General features: G+C 47.2%; 1 protein-coding gene across 6 annotated transcripts in view; it reads right to left on the reverse strand.

Moving 5' to 3' along the window:
• KCNAB1 (potassium voltage-gated channel subfamily A regulatory beta subunit 1) overlaps positions 1-14,941 on the reverse strand; it is a 516,750-nt gene that overhangs the window by 61,842 nt on the left and 439,967 nt on the right. For all 6 annotated transcript variants that reach the window (XM_088447678.1, XM_088447679.1, XM_088447680.1 and 3 more), the window contains one exon: positions 1,380-1,424. In XM_088447678.1, the coding sequence (XP_088303804.1) occupies positions 1,380-1,424 (45 nt within the window). The remainder of the gene's footprint in view (positions 1-1,379; positions 1,425-14,941) is intronic.

Raw genomic sequence — 14,941 nt, forward strand, 5'->3', positions numbered from 1 at the left:
GGAAACAAAATAAATCATTGATTAAAACAGTTTTACCTTTGTTTATTATAGTAACTCTGTTCTATTATTGTTATTAATATAACATATAAAGTATCAAACACACCATCAGTGACATTACTGTGTTTACAAAAGATGTAACCCTACAACCAAGCTCCTACCAGGCATATACAGTATGAAGTTACCCAAGTGACATTAATACTAATAATGTCATTAGTATAGTTGTTCTGCATTCACACAAAACAATGGTATCAGTAATGCACAATATGCCCTCAATACTGTATAAGTAAATGCTGAAAATGAACATATTTATGTTATTGGAAGAGTGTGCTCAGAAGTAGTGATGGAACTGTGGCAGTATTTTTATGTATCCAAACTGTAAAACATGTACCTCACCTTTTACTTTTATAGGCATTGTAAACTTCATCTGATTATCAGTGATTGGAGGGAGGCGTAGAAAGTGCCAATAGGCATTTGGTACCATAGAAGGCAGCATTTGATTGATCACAAGAGCCTTGCAACCAATCCTATGCTGCCCTCTGTGACCCTAATGGTCCTTTCCTCTTTCCCAGTTTCCCACCCTACCCATTCCTCATCTTTGCATTTTCCCATTGAATTTGTCATTTATGTGAATAGTTTTCGTAATAGCACTAGTCATTGGGGGTACAGTGTAAGTTCTTTTTGGTGCTTTGAACTGTTTAGCCTCCAGCACTAATGGGACTGCATGGCAAAGCCGTACTGAGCCAACATCTTCAGAAGAGACATGATGCACAGCAGACTATCTTTCACAAGGTCACTTCTTCAGAGCAGAGCTTTACAGAGCCTATTCACTACTGTGTGCTTCACATCTTTTACTTTTATGAGTAGCTTCAATGGGATGGAGACAGCTGCCTTGTTGCCATGTGTTGTGACGAAGGAAGTGATGCGGCATGGCAGAGGAGGAAGAAAAAATGGAAAATAGGACAAGCATCAAAGAGGAAATACAGAGCTGAAAAAAGTGAGGATGTAAGGTAATAAAGATATAAAGGAAGACAGAGCAAGGAAGATTAAAAAGAATGTTCTAAAATAAAGAAACGTAAGTAAAAGAACATTTTAAATAAAAAGTTTAAAAAGAATAAACAATAAGAAAGACAGTAAGAAAAGTGTGAGGCAGAAAGGTGAAGTGGAGGGAAACTACGAAAGGAAAAATCTAGAATAACAAGCCAATGTGAGTAAAAGTGGGAAGGCACACAACAAAAACCCACAGATACAAAATTAGATAAAAAAGGTGCAAAAAAGTCTAAAGAGGTGAAAATGCTGCAGTCCAACCCTCCAAACTCTGTGTACACAATAACCTATATCATCCAGGGAAACAAGGGTGGAGGAAAATTAGGTAATCTCACCTCCAGTTCTTCTTCCTGATGATATTCCCCAAAATCACTTCTGCCCTGGAAGAGACAGAGAAGACACGGTTTAACAAATAAGGTATAGCTGGAACACTTGTATCTACTTTAATTACCAGGAGAAGGGGGTATGGATTTAATTACAATAGTAAAATAAAAACAAAATAAAAAAAATGAAAGCAATGTTCAAATTTTGAAATTAAACAAACTAAAAAACTAATTTAACTATATAATTTGAAGCCAGAAGAAACATAAGGACAATTATAATATAGGTTGAGTTTAAACCTCTAATTTAGTAGTTTGCACCTTCATGATAGACATAATGATTGAGGTGACAATATCTGTATTCTACAGTATACACTAGAATTGTTCATTTATAATGTATAAAAGATGAGAGAGATGCTATTCTATTCATTGCCTTAGGTAGCAATATAGCTAGGTTATTAGGTACGTCTTCAAATATGTATTAGCAAGTGAAAAATATACTAAAATAATTCCCTTTGTAAATGCCACATAGAGCTCAGACTATTGAATGTAGATATGCGTTTAGTAAAGTAATATTTTCCAATAAACACTGAGCTACACAACACCACTATGACGTTGCTCTATTTTAATTTAAAGTGCAATACTTTTTAATTTTAAGTTTTCCTGGGGTAAGTACACTTTGGGTTTTCAGAGTCTATCCCTCTCCTAATTTTAACCATTTTCTAGCTAGACACCTTTTGCACATTTCCAGATCATTGGTTGGCTGGTCATGTAGGTTTGATATGTGGCACTGGCACAAGCTGTCAGAGGCGGATTTAGACCTCAAGAGGCCCTAAGCAAGATACCGATTTGGGGCCCCCCTGCCTCAAACAATCCATAGTACTATATTTTCATTCCTGGTTTATGCCCCTTACATTATTTGCCACTGATATATAATCAATATAGCCACACTGTCTGTAATAGTGGGTATTATAAGGGATGGGGGACCTGCTAGGCTGCTGCAATCAGTGTATGTGTGTGTGTGTCTGTGTGGGGGGGAACAACACTGATATAATGCAGTCACACTAATGGTTGTAATAATGGGTATTATAAGGGATGTGGGATCTGCTCCTGCATCCGCCGCCGTCCTGTCCGCCCGGCTGCTCCTCGGAACTATGGGAGAGACGTCATGATGTCTCTCCCATAGTGCACATGGAGAGAGCCGGAAGCTGGAGTTCAGAAGAGAACTCTAGCTTCCAGCTAACGCGATGCTGCAGGGAAGTAGCCGGGCGCCCGCTGGTAATAACACCTCCCTGCGGCACAGTCGGGCATGCATATGAATCATTCTATATTATAGAATGATTCATATGCATGTCCGGCTGTCTGTCCATTACCCCTAGGAATTTCATTTTTACCCCATGTGGGGTAATTTACCCGTTCCCCGACCACTGTTATAGAGGGCACTGTATATCAGGCACTTTAACACTCACTTAAAGTAGAAGAGCTGTGATTGGTGCCAGAGTCTACTGAGCATGTGAAGGTCTCTGGGAAAATGGCGCCCACAATTTATTTCTGGGGACATCTCTAGTGCACATGTGCAAATCACTAGAAAAATGGCTGCCACACCATTTCCCCTGTGTTTTTTGTTGCTCTGCAGCTCCGGGTCGCCGGCAGACGCAGGAATCCAGAGACTGCAGAAAGGTAAGTATAACTATATATGGGTACAAGGCAGTGGCGTAACCAGGGGGGTGCGTGTGGGGCAGAGCTGGCGCCCCCTTCTGCAATGTCCAGTGCTGGGATCAAGTGTTGCAGCTCACGGGCCGGCGGTCATTTGAATTTGGAGTCAGCTGCAAGCCAATTACGGTTTGAGGACCGGCAGCCAATAGAAAGCACCCGCGGTGAGCCAATCGCAGCAAGCCATGTCATGGCTAGCTCTGCCCGTAGTGTCTGACGTCAGACACCACTGGGCAGAAAAGTCAGTTCATAGGCGGCGGGCAGAGAATGTAGATGTCGTAGGAAGACATCTGTCGGCCCTGGAAGGAGGCCAGAAGATGTCGTGCTCAAGACAGAAGAGCTCCAGCGGCAGAAGACTGCGGCTAGGGACTGGTAGGCTACCATTACTTCCTACCTAGACCACCATGTTGTCGGGCACTAGGCCCATGGGGTAATTAGGTAATTAGGGGGGGCACCATTTATTCCCTTGCCATGGGTGCCAAACCCCCTAGTTACGCCACTAGTGCAAGGCCCTCTTGGACCATGGGGCTCATGTACACTGCACACCCTGCACCGATTATAAATATACCAAAGGATGCACCCCTAGATATGCCTCTTAGAACTCATATCACTTTCAAACTTGTAATCCTTCCAACCCCTCTTATATCTTCAAGTTCATCACAGTTCAATATACCTTTGAATCTTGTTTTTGCTCTGAGCTTATTACCAATCCCCCTCCCCCTCCTTCATTCAAGACTATTCCTGTGCTGCTATCCTACTCTGGACCTCACTTCCCTGCTGTATAATAAAACTCTCTACCAGTCTGCAGGACTTCAAACGTCCTATCTTGTCAATCAAAGTCCACCAGCCCTCTTCACAACCTTAACTCATGTCTTCTGTCCTCCCTCTCTATCCCCTCCAAACTTTACCTTTCTTGATTTATCCCCATAGCTCTAGACTGTTGGCTCTAAAAAGATGGGTCCTCCACACTCTTGGTTCTCACCCTGCACTATACTCATCTCCAGTGCATGCAAATCCACAGTGAGTGACATTGATCCCTTCTGTATGTCCCTCTAAGGGAAATGGGTCATTGAATGCTACTTAGTTGTATAGAAATCTCACGGTTTGATTTTTCCCCTTGTACGTCTGTTTGAATACATTTTGTTTGTTTGTTTTTGTAGATTTCCCTGTTTGCTGCTACAAACACTGTGTGGTGCCATATAAATAAAACATATACATAATCATTATTATATTGTGTACAAAAAAGGTAATGTAACTTTAGTCTTTACTAATAAAACTGTCAAGCCATATCTGTGGGCTTTTGATATAAGTATACACACTGGTGTGCGTTTCACATATATTACGGTTTTTCAGGTGGAAGCATCTTATTTATACACATAATTGGGCATGACTATTGTATGCCAGTCACTGGGAAGTACTCTGTATTGTAAGGTGATCACTAGGGTACTCTCTTATTATGTAACAGTAACTGAGATGCTCACTGTATTGTATAGTGGCCAATAGGATGGTGTCTGTATTGTATGTCAGTCACTGGAATGTATTCTGTATTGTATATCAGTCAGTAGGATGTGCTATGTATTCTATAATGGTGACTGGGGTGTTCTCTGTATTGTATGATGGTCACTGGGATGATGTCTGCATTTTATCACAGTCACTGAGATGCTGCCTTTATTAGGTCCCTAAAATGCCTGCCATTGTTGTGTTTCAGTCTACCATTGAGTGTTGCATTAACCTCGCCTAAAAACAATATTACTACAGATAATGGCATGTAGCCCTGCCTACCTTTGTGTTGGCCCCACAGTGGATTATTTCTGTCTTACGTGAGCAGGGGTGCTGAGAGCTGCCCCGGACAGGGTACTGAGGATGTGTGGCCAAATTCAGGGGAGGCATGGCCATGCCCCTTCAAAAAATGAAAAATGTTTTCCCAGTGGCACTGGTGACCACACGAGGGGCGACGATGGCCACACAGGGTGGGAATTGGGGCACCGTCAGCTGCACAGAGGGACATTTGTCCCCTTCAGCAATGCTACAACAGGGAACAATATACCACTTAGCAACTGACCCGGGCCCCTACCAGGCCCCACCAACAAGCCTAGATTGGGGGTAATTAGTACTCCTGTCCCCTCTCACTTCCCTTGTATGTGAGGCAACTTTCAGAATTTTGCATGGTCAATTTAAGGGCCTGATTCAGAGCCACTTGCTACTGGCGAGCGCTCGCTCTGAATCAGGGCAAGTTTTTTTTTTCTCCACCCCACCCGCAAAGCTGTACAAGCGGCCTGGAGTCCGTCGCGATTATCGCGACCATCGGGCTTGCGATGAGACCCTGTGGTAGGGTACGGCTCCCGCAAGCCCGAGTGGACTTCTTGCTCTAATAGAGCAGGAAGTCCACTACTGACATCACTAGTGATGTCATTAGGGCCGACAGCAAATGCCAGGCATTCTAAAAGGGAACGCCTGCGTTTGTGCAGCCACCCCCCCTCCCCACCTACAAAATGGGGCGATCTGTCACTCACCATCAACAGCCGCCCCATCTTGTAGCGAGACCCGTAGCGACTGAGCTGCAGTCGCAGGATGGGTCTCGCGCATGTGCACACCGGGGGCGGCGCACACGCAGTGGGGGACCATCGACTCGCTTGCGAGCGCTGTGCGCTTGCGAGCAGGTCTGAATCAGGCCCTAAGTTCCTAACTGGCCTTTGCAAGTAGCCACGAAAGAAAACCGCACCAAAGCTATGATTTTAGAATTTGGGTCTTTACTCATAAGAGAATTTAAAAGCTACACAACTTTGTGCTAGATATGTTAGTAAAAACAAAACAAAAGCCAAGAAAGAGAAAGCTAATATGGATCTCCAGGGAAGTGTAATTCATTAGAAGTGCTAAGAAAACGGCATATAAGAAATCTAGATAGACCCAACCACATGATAAAAAAGCATACACAATAAAGCTTGTCTAAATGAAGCACACAATAAAACCTACTACGGAACATACAGATGAAAAGACTGCACAGTTAGAAAAGCAAAATGTTAAAAAACAGAGGGAGAAATAGTAAGAATAAAATCTGATGGGGGTGGATGTGTTGAAGATGACAAAGACAGTGCATACGTAATCTCAGGTAGTAACAAAAATGGCCACTAGAGGAGGGCTGCTGCGCATGTAAAGTCCAGCAGGCTGAGTCTGTGTGCACACAGGGCCTGATTCAGAGCCGGACGCTCTTTGAGAGCGCTCGCTCTGAATCAGGGCGTACTGTTTTTTTTTTATAGACAGCCTCCTGGCCGCTCGCCAAGCTGTGGGTTACCACCCACAGCTTTAGCGTGCGGCCAGGTGATAGTCATCGTGGCTTGCTTCGAGACCCTTGTGGTAGGGTCTCGTTCCCACAAGCCCCAGTGAGCTTTCGGCTCTAGTAGAGCCGGAAGCTCACCCACTGACATCACGAGTGATGTCAGTGGGGCCACCCCCAAATGGCAGGCGTTCCTTCGGGAACGCCTCCGCTTGGCCAGCCACCCCACCTGCCCGCCTCCACGGGGCAAGCTGTCAATCACAATCGACAGCTGCCCCGCTTTGGTGCAAGACCCGTAGAGACGGAGCGCCCGTCGCTGGCCGGGTCTCGTGCATGCGCATGCCGGAGCCGGCTCCGGTGTGCGCATGCGCAGTGGGGGACCATCGACCTGCTTGCGAGCGCTGTGCGCTCACGAGTGGGTCTGAATCAGGCCCACACTGCCAAAGTAAGCTGCATAGTTTGAGGAGCACCAGCATGGCAGCTTCAATATCTGCAGAGTTCAGGCAGGCCGAGGTGATGAGGTCACAATTTTATTGGCCAGGTAAGTGCTGTGCAGGGAGATTGGATTGTAATAATGTGTGGCATAATGTGTAAGGGGCATTACTGTGTGGTATTATGTGTATAAAGGCATTACTAATGTGGGACATAGGGCCTCATTCAGAGGCGGTCGGAGGATGCAAGCGGTCGCTCTGTTGCGGTCATTAGGCTGTGGGTTAACACCCACAGCTCTAACGACCGCTCGGGTGATGGTCGCGATGGTCAGAGACCATCGCGACCATCTGGGCTTACGACGAGACCCTAGGGTAGGGTCTCACTTGTCGTAAGCCCCGGAGAGCTTCTGGCTCTGTCAGAGCCGGAAGCTCTCCACTGACATCACTAGTGATGTCAGTGGGGCCTCCCCCAAATGGCAGGCATTCCCATGGGAACGCCTCCGTTTGGGCTGCCACCCCCCCGGCCCGCCTTCCAAACGGGGCGAGCTGTCAATCAACATCGACAGCTCGCCCCCTTTGGAAAGAGACCCGCTACGACCGGCGCTGTCGGTCGTAGCGGGTCTCACGCATACGCACGAGGGAGCCGGCTCCCTCGTGCGCATGCGCACTGGCAAAACATCGAGGCGGCCGTGCGGTCGTAGACCGTACGGCCTCCTCTGAATAAGGTCCATAATGTGTAAGGGGCATTACTGTGTGGAATTATGTGTACAAGGTGTACTACTGTATGTCGTAACGTGTATAAAGGGCACTACTATATGGCATAATGTGTATAAAGGGCACTACTGTGTGGTGTAATGTGAATAAGGAGCAATACAGTGTGGTGTAATATGAATAACGGACACTATTGTGTGGTGTAACTAGAATAAGGAGCAGTGGCGGCTCTAGGCACGGGATAGCAGGGCCGTCAACGAAGCGTAGCCCTGTCTGAACTCACCATCGCAAGGCCGGCTCCAGCGGAAAACCCTGGGCACCACCCTCCCATTGGCGTTATTGGGTAAACGATCAGGGGGAGGGAAGGGTGCGGCAATGCAGCATGGGATGGCGCTGGGCGCAGGGAAGCCTAGCACCTGCCATGATAAGGAGCACTACTGTGATGCATAACGTGTATATGGTAAAGGGGATCTACTGTTTGGTGTAACATGAATGAGGGACACTATCCTGTGATATAATATGAATAAGGTTACACTACTGTGTGGCATAACATGAATAAGGGACACTACGTGTTGTGTAATGTGAATACAGCACACTATCCTCTGATGTAATGTGAATAAAGTTGCACTAATGTGTGGCATAATTTGAATTTGGGGTACTCTTGTGTGGCCATGCCCCTTTTTACTATTGTGTGGCCACCTCTTTGGTGCGTACTGTCCCTATTTAAAATATGGGTGGTGAGGGCGCCAATGCTCTTGCTGGCACAGGGCAGCAAAATGTATAGTTTTAGCACTGTGGATGAGGATTGCCATGGGTGAGGGGTGTTGCTGCCTGCTGCTGTGATCTGTGCTGCTGTGTGATGGGTGCTGTGCTGGCAGAGAGGTTCTGGGAGAGGTGGAACTAATGCTTGGGGGCACCAGCCAAAATATTGCCTAGGGCATCAAATTGGTTAGGGCCGGCTCTGGCAGAGCGGATCCAACACAGTGACGACATCATCACTCTCTGCCTACTATGTAGGAAACATTTGGGAACGAATAAGAAGGATGTGTGCTACAAGAAAATATTTGCCCCTCTCAAGTACACTGATGGGTACAGGAGTAGCTGTGTGCTCAAAGATGTGTGAAAAATTATAAGTGATTTGTGGCCAGAAAAAATGTGCTGCATTACTGAAGATGTGTACTCCATGTGTATTGCATTACAGGGTGTGTGCTTCTTTACAGGGGATCTGTGTCCAAGGACTATATTACAGTTGATGTGTAAAATACTGCACAAACCTAGTGGAAGGGAGAGCAATGGTAATTTTAAATGCTAAAAAAATAGTAGAGTGCAGCATATTTCTAATGAACAGTCGCACCTAGAATTAGTATGAAATGAATTACTGCCGGCCGCATGGCCGGTGGTTCAAATCCCAACAGCAGCAGCCCGGCAAGGATGAAAATCCTGATCGTAAAGTAAGGTAAATATCGCTAACCTTTCTAACCCCACTAACCCTAACCGTCCTTTAGGGGTGCCTAACCCCTAACCCCCATTCCCCGCAGCCTAACCCTAAGTCTCCCAGGGGGGTGCCTAACCCTAACCTCCCCCCGGGGATGCCTAACCATAACCCCCCTTCCCCTAGCCTAACCCAAACCCTCCCGGGGGGGGGGGATGCCTAACCCTAAGCTGTCGCTCCGGATCTCGCACCAAAGGGGGCGTGCTGTCGATGGTGACTGACAGCATGCCCCCTTTGGTGGGCGTGCCGGGGGCGTGCCTGCCAGACGGAACGCCTACCGTCTGAAGCCGGCCCCACTGACATCACTAGTGATGTCAGTGGGAGTGATAGTGATACAGCCAAAATCACTCCAGGGCTTGTGGCAGGGAGACCCTACCGCAGGGTCTCCGTCGCAAGTCCGATGGTCGCGATGGTCAAGACCATCGCGACCATCTTTTTGGATGCTCGTATATGCTGTGGGTGGTCACCCACAGCTATACGAGCGTCCAGGAGGACGCTCCATTTTAATGGAGGAGGGCCCTGATTCAGAGCGAGCGCTCTGGTCAGAGCGTCCGGCTCTGAATCAGGCCCTTAGTCCTTATAAATATGGTCAGTTGCATTGTTCCCCTTCAATCTCTCTACACCAGCATTCTATATCACCTCTGCTCTATTGCTCAGCAAAGCTGTCTTATATCAGGGCATTAACAAGGGGTGTGCCACTAATGAAGCCATTCAGATCAAGCTTGAGTGCCTGCTGCTTCAACAGCACCCATTTTCAGATTGCTGGGTTCCTTGGGAAGCAACCGTCTACATAGAAAACTGCAGGGCACCCATCTTCCTGCTCCCCCAGCGCTTGTTGTGTGACATCATGATGTCACATGTACCCTGGACATTAAGCAAAACAGGTCTATACATATATACTGTACATAGTAAATGTTTCTGTTTTTTCACTAACAAAGTTAATTAATTAACAAAGAAATCACTTTATCTACTGTATTTGTTCAATCCATTTCATTTTATGCTCCTAAACTGCTAAATGTGAGATACGTGTAGCTCCAAAACTATAGCATTTGAGCCAGAAATCTGTGCCATTTATAGACCAGGCGGATCCCAGGGTGAACATTTCCTTTGATGAGCATATGCAGCATGAAATGTGTATCTTATGTAAAGAAACCCATTGACAAAAACTGAATTTTCAGACTGAAGTGGAGCTGAATTGGTTGAAGCGATTATAAAGTTTTATGGAATATGTTACTGTTGTATAAATAAAAATTGTTAAACAAACTAGATTAACCTGTTGCCTATGCATAGGTGCCAAAACAGGGGGAGAAAGTGCCCCCCCCTAACCTTTGATAGAGGCACTGGGGGCACACTGAGTGCACTATACAAGTTCAGTGCATTACTGGGAGCTGAGTATGGCCCTCATTCAGAGCCGTATGCTCTGAGCAGAGCGCACGCTCTGAATGAGGGGCGGCCTCCATGAAAATGGAGCGTCCTCCTGGACGCTCGTAGAGCTGTGGGTCACCACCCACAGGCTATACGAGCGTGCATTTTGATGGCCGCGATGGTCGTGACCATCGCGACCATCGAAACTGCGAGCCGGAGCCTGCGGTTGAGGTTTTCAACCGCAAGCTCCGGAGTGATTTTGGCTCTATCAGAGCCAAAATCACTCCCACTGACATCACTAGTGATGTCAGTGGGCCGGCTTCTGACAGGAGGTGTTCCCGTGGGAACGCCCCCGTCAGGGTGGCACGCCCCCGGCAAGCCTACCAAAGGGGGCGTGCTGTCAATCAACATCGACAGCACGCCCCCTTTGATCAGACACAACGAGCGAAGGACTTTCCTTCGCTCGTCGCGTCTGGCGCATGCGCACGACGGAGCTCCCTCCGTCGTGCGCATGCTCAGTCCAGAACATCGACCCACTTGCGAGCGGACAGCCGCTCGCGAGTGGGTCTGAATCAGGCCCTAAGTCCCATGAGGCACCAAAAAATGTCAGAGAGGTATGTGCTGAGATTTGATTGGTGGAGTTCATCACATGCTTCTCTGACCCGTAGAGGAGATCAGCAGCAGCTAGGGATGGCCATCGGTGGGGTGTCCATTCATTGTTACCATTGTTGGGTCCATCGGTGATTACCTTTGATGGCACGAAAACCATCTATGGTGAACAGAGGTGGATTGGGGACTTAAAGTGGCCCTGGCAAAATTTCTGGAAGTGGCCTCACATGGGCGGTACCAAATCAACTATAGGCGGGATTAGAATATCACTATACCTTGATCACTGCAATAATTTCCCCCAAGAGGATGTTCGCTCCAATAGCCTCAGCTCTGCACCGACTCTCCACTAGTCAACCAGTATTAGACAAGCTTCTGGAATGCAGTAGTCCCGGTACCAAGAAGCAGGATTACAGTAATCCAATGAGACATTTTCTTATTGTAGAGCATGTTCTAGGAACCTGCTCAGATTCTAGTGATGAGTCCCTTACCGCCATGCTATTGCACTTAAGTGCAATCACTGCCTGTAATGTTCCAGCTCTCATTTTTCCCATTTAGTGGCATGACAGGGGTGCAGAGTATGCGTGGCCTGAGTGACAGTTCAAGTTCCATAGCAATGGCATCCCCTGCACCCATTGCTGTCATAAGACATGTGCAAATAAAACAGACAGTGCCCCCCCACAACCACCTCAACCCCTGCCAATCCAGTGGATGCAGAAGTGTTCCATGGGGCCCTGGAACCCAGAGCAAGTGCATGCTATGGTGCACCCCCCCATAGTGCCAACATTCACCAGATGCTCCTGAAGCTGGCCACACACATAGCGATATTTTACCCGATCTGGGCGATTCCGACACATTGTAAAATATGGCCAAATCCTGAGTAAATCGTGAGTCCCCACTGGTCGCACATCGCATCTTCAGATCTGCCGTGCAGTAGGGCAGATCTGTCAATCTAGGACACGATGCACTGTGAAAGTCAGGATGTAGGAGAGATCATTTGAAGATTGGACACCAAATCGTGTGGAGATCGTGTGCAGAGCTGCTGGGGAGAGTTTCAAGGGAAATCGTACACAAATCGTACACATCGGCTGATCGTTTGCAGATCGCTATGTGTGTGGCTAGCTTAAGATCTCACCAGATACCCCCAGATCTACCTACATGCCCACAGACATCCCCCACATTTCCTATCCTTATCTATTGTTGTTTGTATATATATATATATATACACAGTATATATTAGGGGTGAGCGGGTTCGGATTTCTGAAATCCGAACCCCCCCGAGCCCCCCCGATCCAAGTCCGATCCGAGTCAGGCTCGACTTTTCCCGCCTGACTCGGATCTGAAATCGAGGCAAAACGTCATCATCCCGCCTTCCGAGTCTCGCGGGTTTTGGATCCTATATAAGGTACCCGCGTCGGCGCCATTTTCTCACTCGGCTGTGGACAGTGAAGAGGGAGGGTGGGAGTTAGGGCTGGCTGGGCTGTGTAGTGTAGTGTAGTGTAGTGCTGCTGTTGTCCATAGGGGCTGGCTGTGTTGTGCTGTGCTGCTGTTGTTAATAGGGGCTGTGTCCACTACTTCAATGTCCATAGGGGCTGGCTGGACTGTGTTGTGCAGTCAGTTCTCCATAGGGGCTGTGTCCACTCCAAAGTCCTGTGCAGTGTCCCAGTCCTAAAGGGGTGCGGTAGTGTTGTCCAGGGGGTGCTCTGTCCATCAGGGGTGCTCCCCCCAAGTGCTAAAAAAATAATATTTTTTCTATGTTTGTGAATTGTGTGCGCAGTAGCCGCACGTGCATCAACAAAGTAGTGCCAAGCGTGCGCCTGTGTCATAAGTAAAGGGCGGGCTGGCTTGACCGTTAAAGGGTGCTGTAACCCCCAAAGTACACTCCAGTCCAAACCAAAAAAATATATATTTTCTGTGTTTGTGAATTGTGTGCACAGTAGCCGCACGTGCATCAACAAAGTAGTGCCAAGCGTGCGCCTGTGTCATAAGTAAAGGGCCAGCTGGCTTGACCGTTAAAGGGTGCTGTAACCCCCAAAGTACACTCCAGTCCAAACCAAAAAAAAAATTATTTTCTGTGTTTGTGAATTGTGTGCGCAGTAGCCGCACGTGCATCAACAAAGTAGTGCCAAGCGTGCGCCTATGTCATAAGTAAAGGGCCGGCTGGCTTGACCGTTAAAGGGTGCTGTAACCCCCTAAGTACACTCCAGTCCAAACCAAAAAAAAAATTATTTTCTGTGTTTGTGAATTGTGTGCGCAGTAGCCGCACGTGCATCAACAAAGTAGTGCCAAGCGTGCGCCTGTGTCATAAGTAAAGGGCCGGCTGGCTTGACCGTTAAAGGGTGCTGTAACCATCAAAGTACACTCCAGTCCAAACCAAAAAAAAAATAATTTTCTGTGTTTGTGAATTGTGTGCGCAGTAGCCGCACGTGCATCAACAAAGTAGTGCCAAGCGTGCGCCTGTGTCATAAGTAAAGGGCCGGCTGGCTTGACCGTTAAAGGGTGCTGTAACCCCCAAAGTACACTCCAGTCCAAACCAAAAAAATATATATTTTCTGTGTTTGTGAATTGTGTGCACAGTAGCCGCACGTGCATCAACAAAGTAGTGCCAAGCGTGCGCCTGTGTCATAAGTAAAGGGCCGGCTGGCTTGACCGTTAAAGGGTGCTGTAACCCCCAAAGTACACTCCAGTCCAAACCAAAAAAAAAATAATTTTCTGTGTTTGTGAATTGTGTGCGCAGTAGCCGCACGTGCATCAACAAAGTAGTGCCAAGCGTGCGCCTGTGTCATAAGTAAAGGGCCGGCTGGCTTGACCGTTAAAGGGTGCTGTAACCCCCAAAGTACACTCCAGTCCAAACCAAAAAAATATATATTTTCTGTGTTTGTGAATTGTGTGCACAGTAGCCGCACGTGCATCAACAAAGTAGTGCCAAGCGTGCGCCTGTGTCATAAGTAAAGGGCCGGCTGGCTTGACCGTTAAAGGGTGCTGTAACCCCCAAAGTACACTCCAGTCCAAACCAAAAAAAAAATAATTTTCTGTGTTTGTGAATTGTGTGCACTGTGGCTGCACGTGCATCAACAAAGGAGCAGCGCCAAGCGTGCGCCTGTGTCCCATAAGTAAAGAGCCGGCTGGCTCATTTCTTAAAGGGTGGTGTAACCCACAAAGTGCACTACTCTCCAGCAAAAATAAAAAAATATTTTCTGTGTTTGTGTGCGCTTTAGCCGCACGTATATATCAATATAACATAAATGGAGGACCAAACTTTCTCCGATAAAAATAAAATAGGGAAAGATCAAGAACCACTTCCTCCTAGTGCTGTTGCTGCTGCTGGGAGTTGTTCATCATCCCAGAGAGGAAGTAGGAACATCACTACTTTTACTAAACAATTGACCCTCCAACAGTCCCTAGCGATGAGGATGAAGTACGACAGCAGTCATCCTGAAGCAAAACGTATAACTGAGGCCTTGACTGCTATGTTGGTGTTAGACGTGCGTCCGGTATCCACCATTAGTGCAGTGGGATTTAGACAATTGATGGAGGTAGTGTGTCCCCGGTTCCAAATCCCGTCTAGATTCCACCTGCATCCTCAAAGCAGCAGCGACAAGCGTGCGTCTGTCTGTTAAAGGGTGGTGACACCCTCAAAGTGTGCTACACAAACAATAAAAATATTCTTCTTTTTTTTCTGTCTTTGTGAATTGTGTGGGCTGTAGCCGCACTTGCATCCTCAAAGCAGCAGCGACAAGCGTGCGTCTGTCTGTTAAAGGGTGGTGACACCATCAAAGTGTGCTACACAAACAATAAAAATATTGTTCTTTTTTTTTCTGTCTTTGTGAATTGTGTGGGCTGTAGCCGCACTTGCATCCTCAAAGCAGCAGCGACAAGCGTGCGTCTGTCTGTTAAAGGGTGGTGACACCCTCAAAGTGTGCTACACAAACAATAAAAATATTGTTCTTTTTTTTTCTGTCTTTGTGAATTGTGTGGGCTGTAG

Source organism: Taudactylus pleione, unplaced genomic scaffold (assembly GCF_031769625.1).
Source record: "Taudactylus pleione unplaced genomic scaffold, aTauple2 ptg000436l, whole genome shotgun sequence".
In the NCBI taxonomy this organism is placed as follows: domain Eukaryota; kingdom Metazoa; phylum Chordata; class Amphibia; order Anura; family Myobatrachidae; genus Taudactylus; species Taudactylus pleione.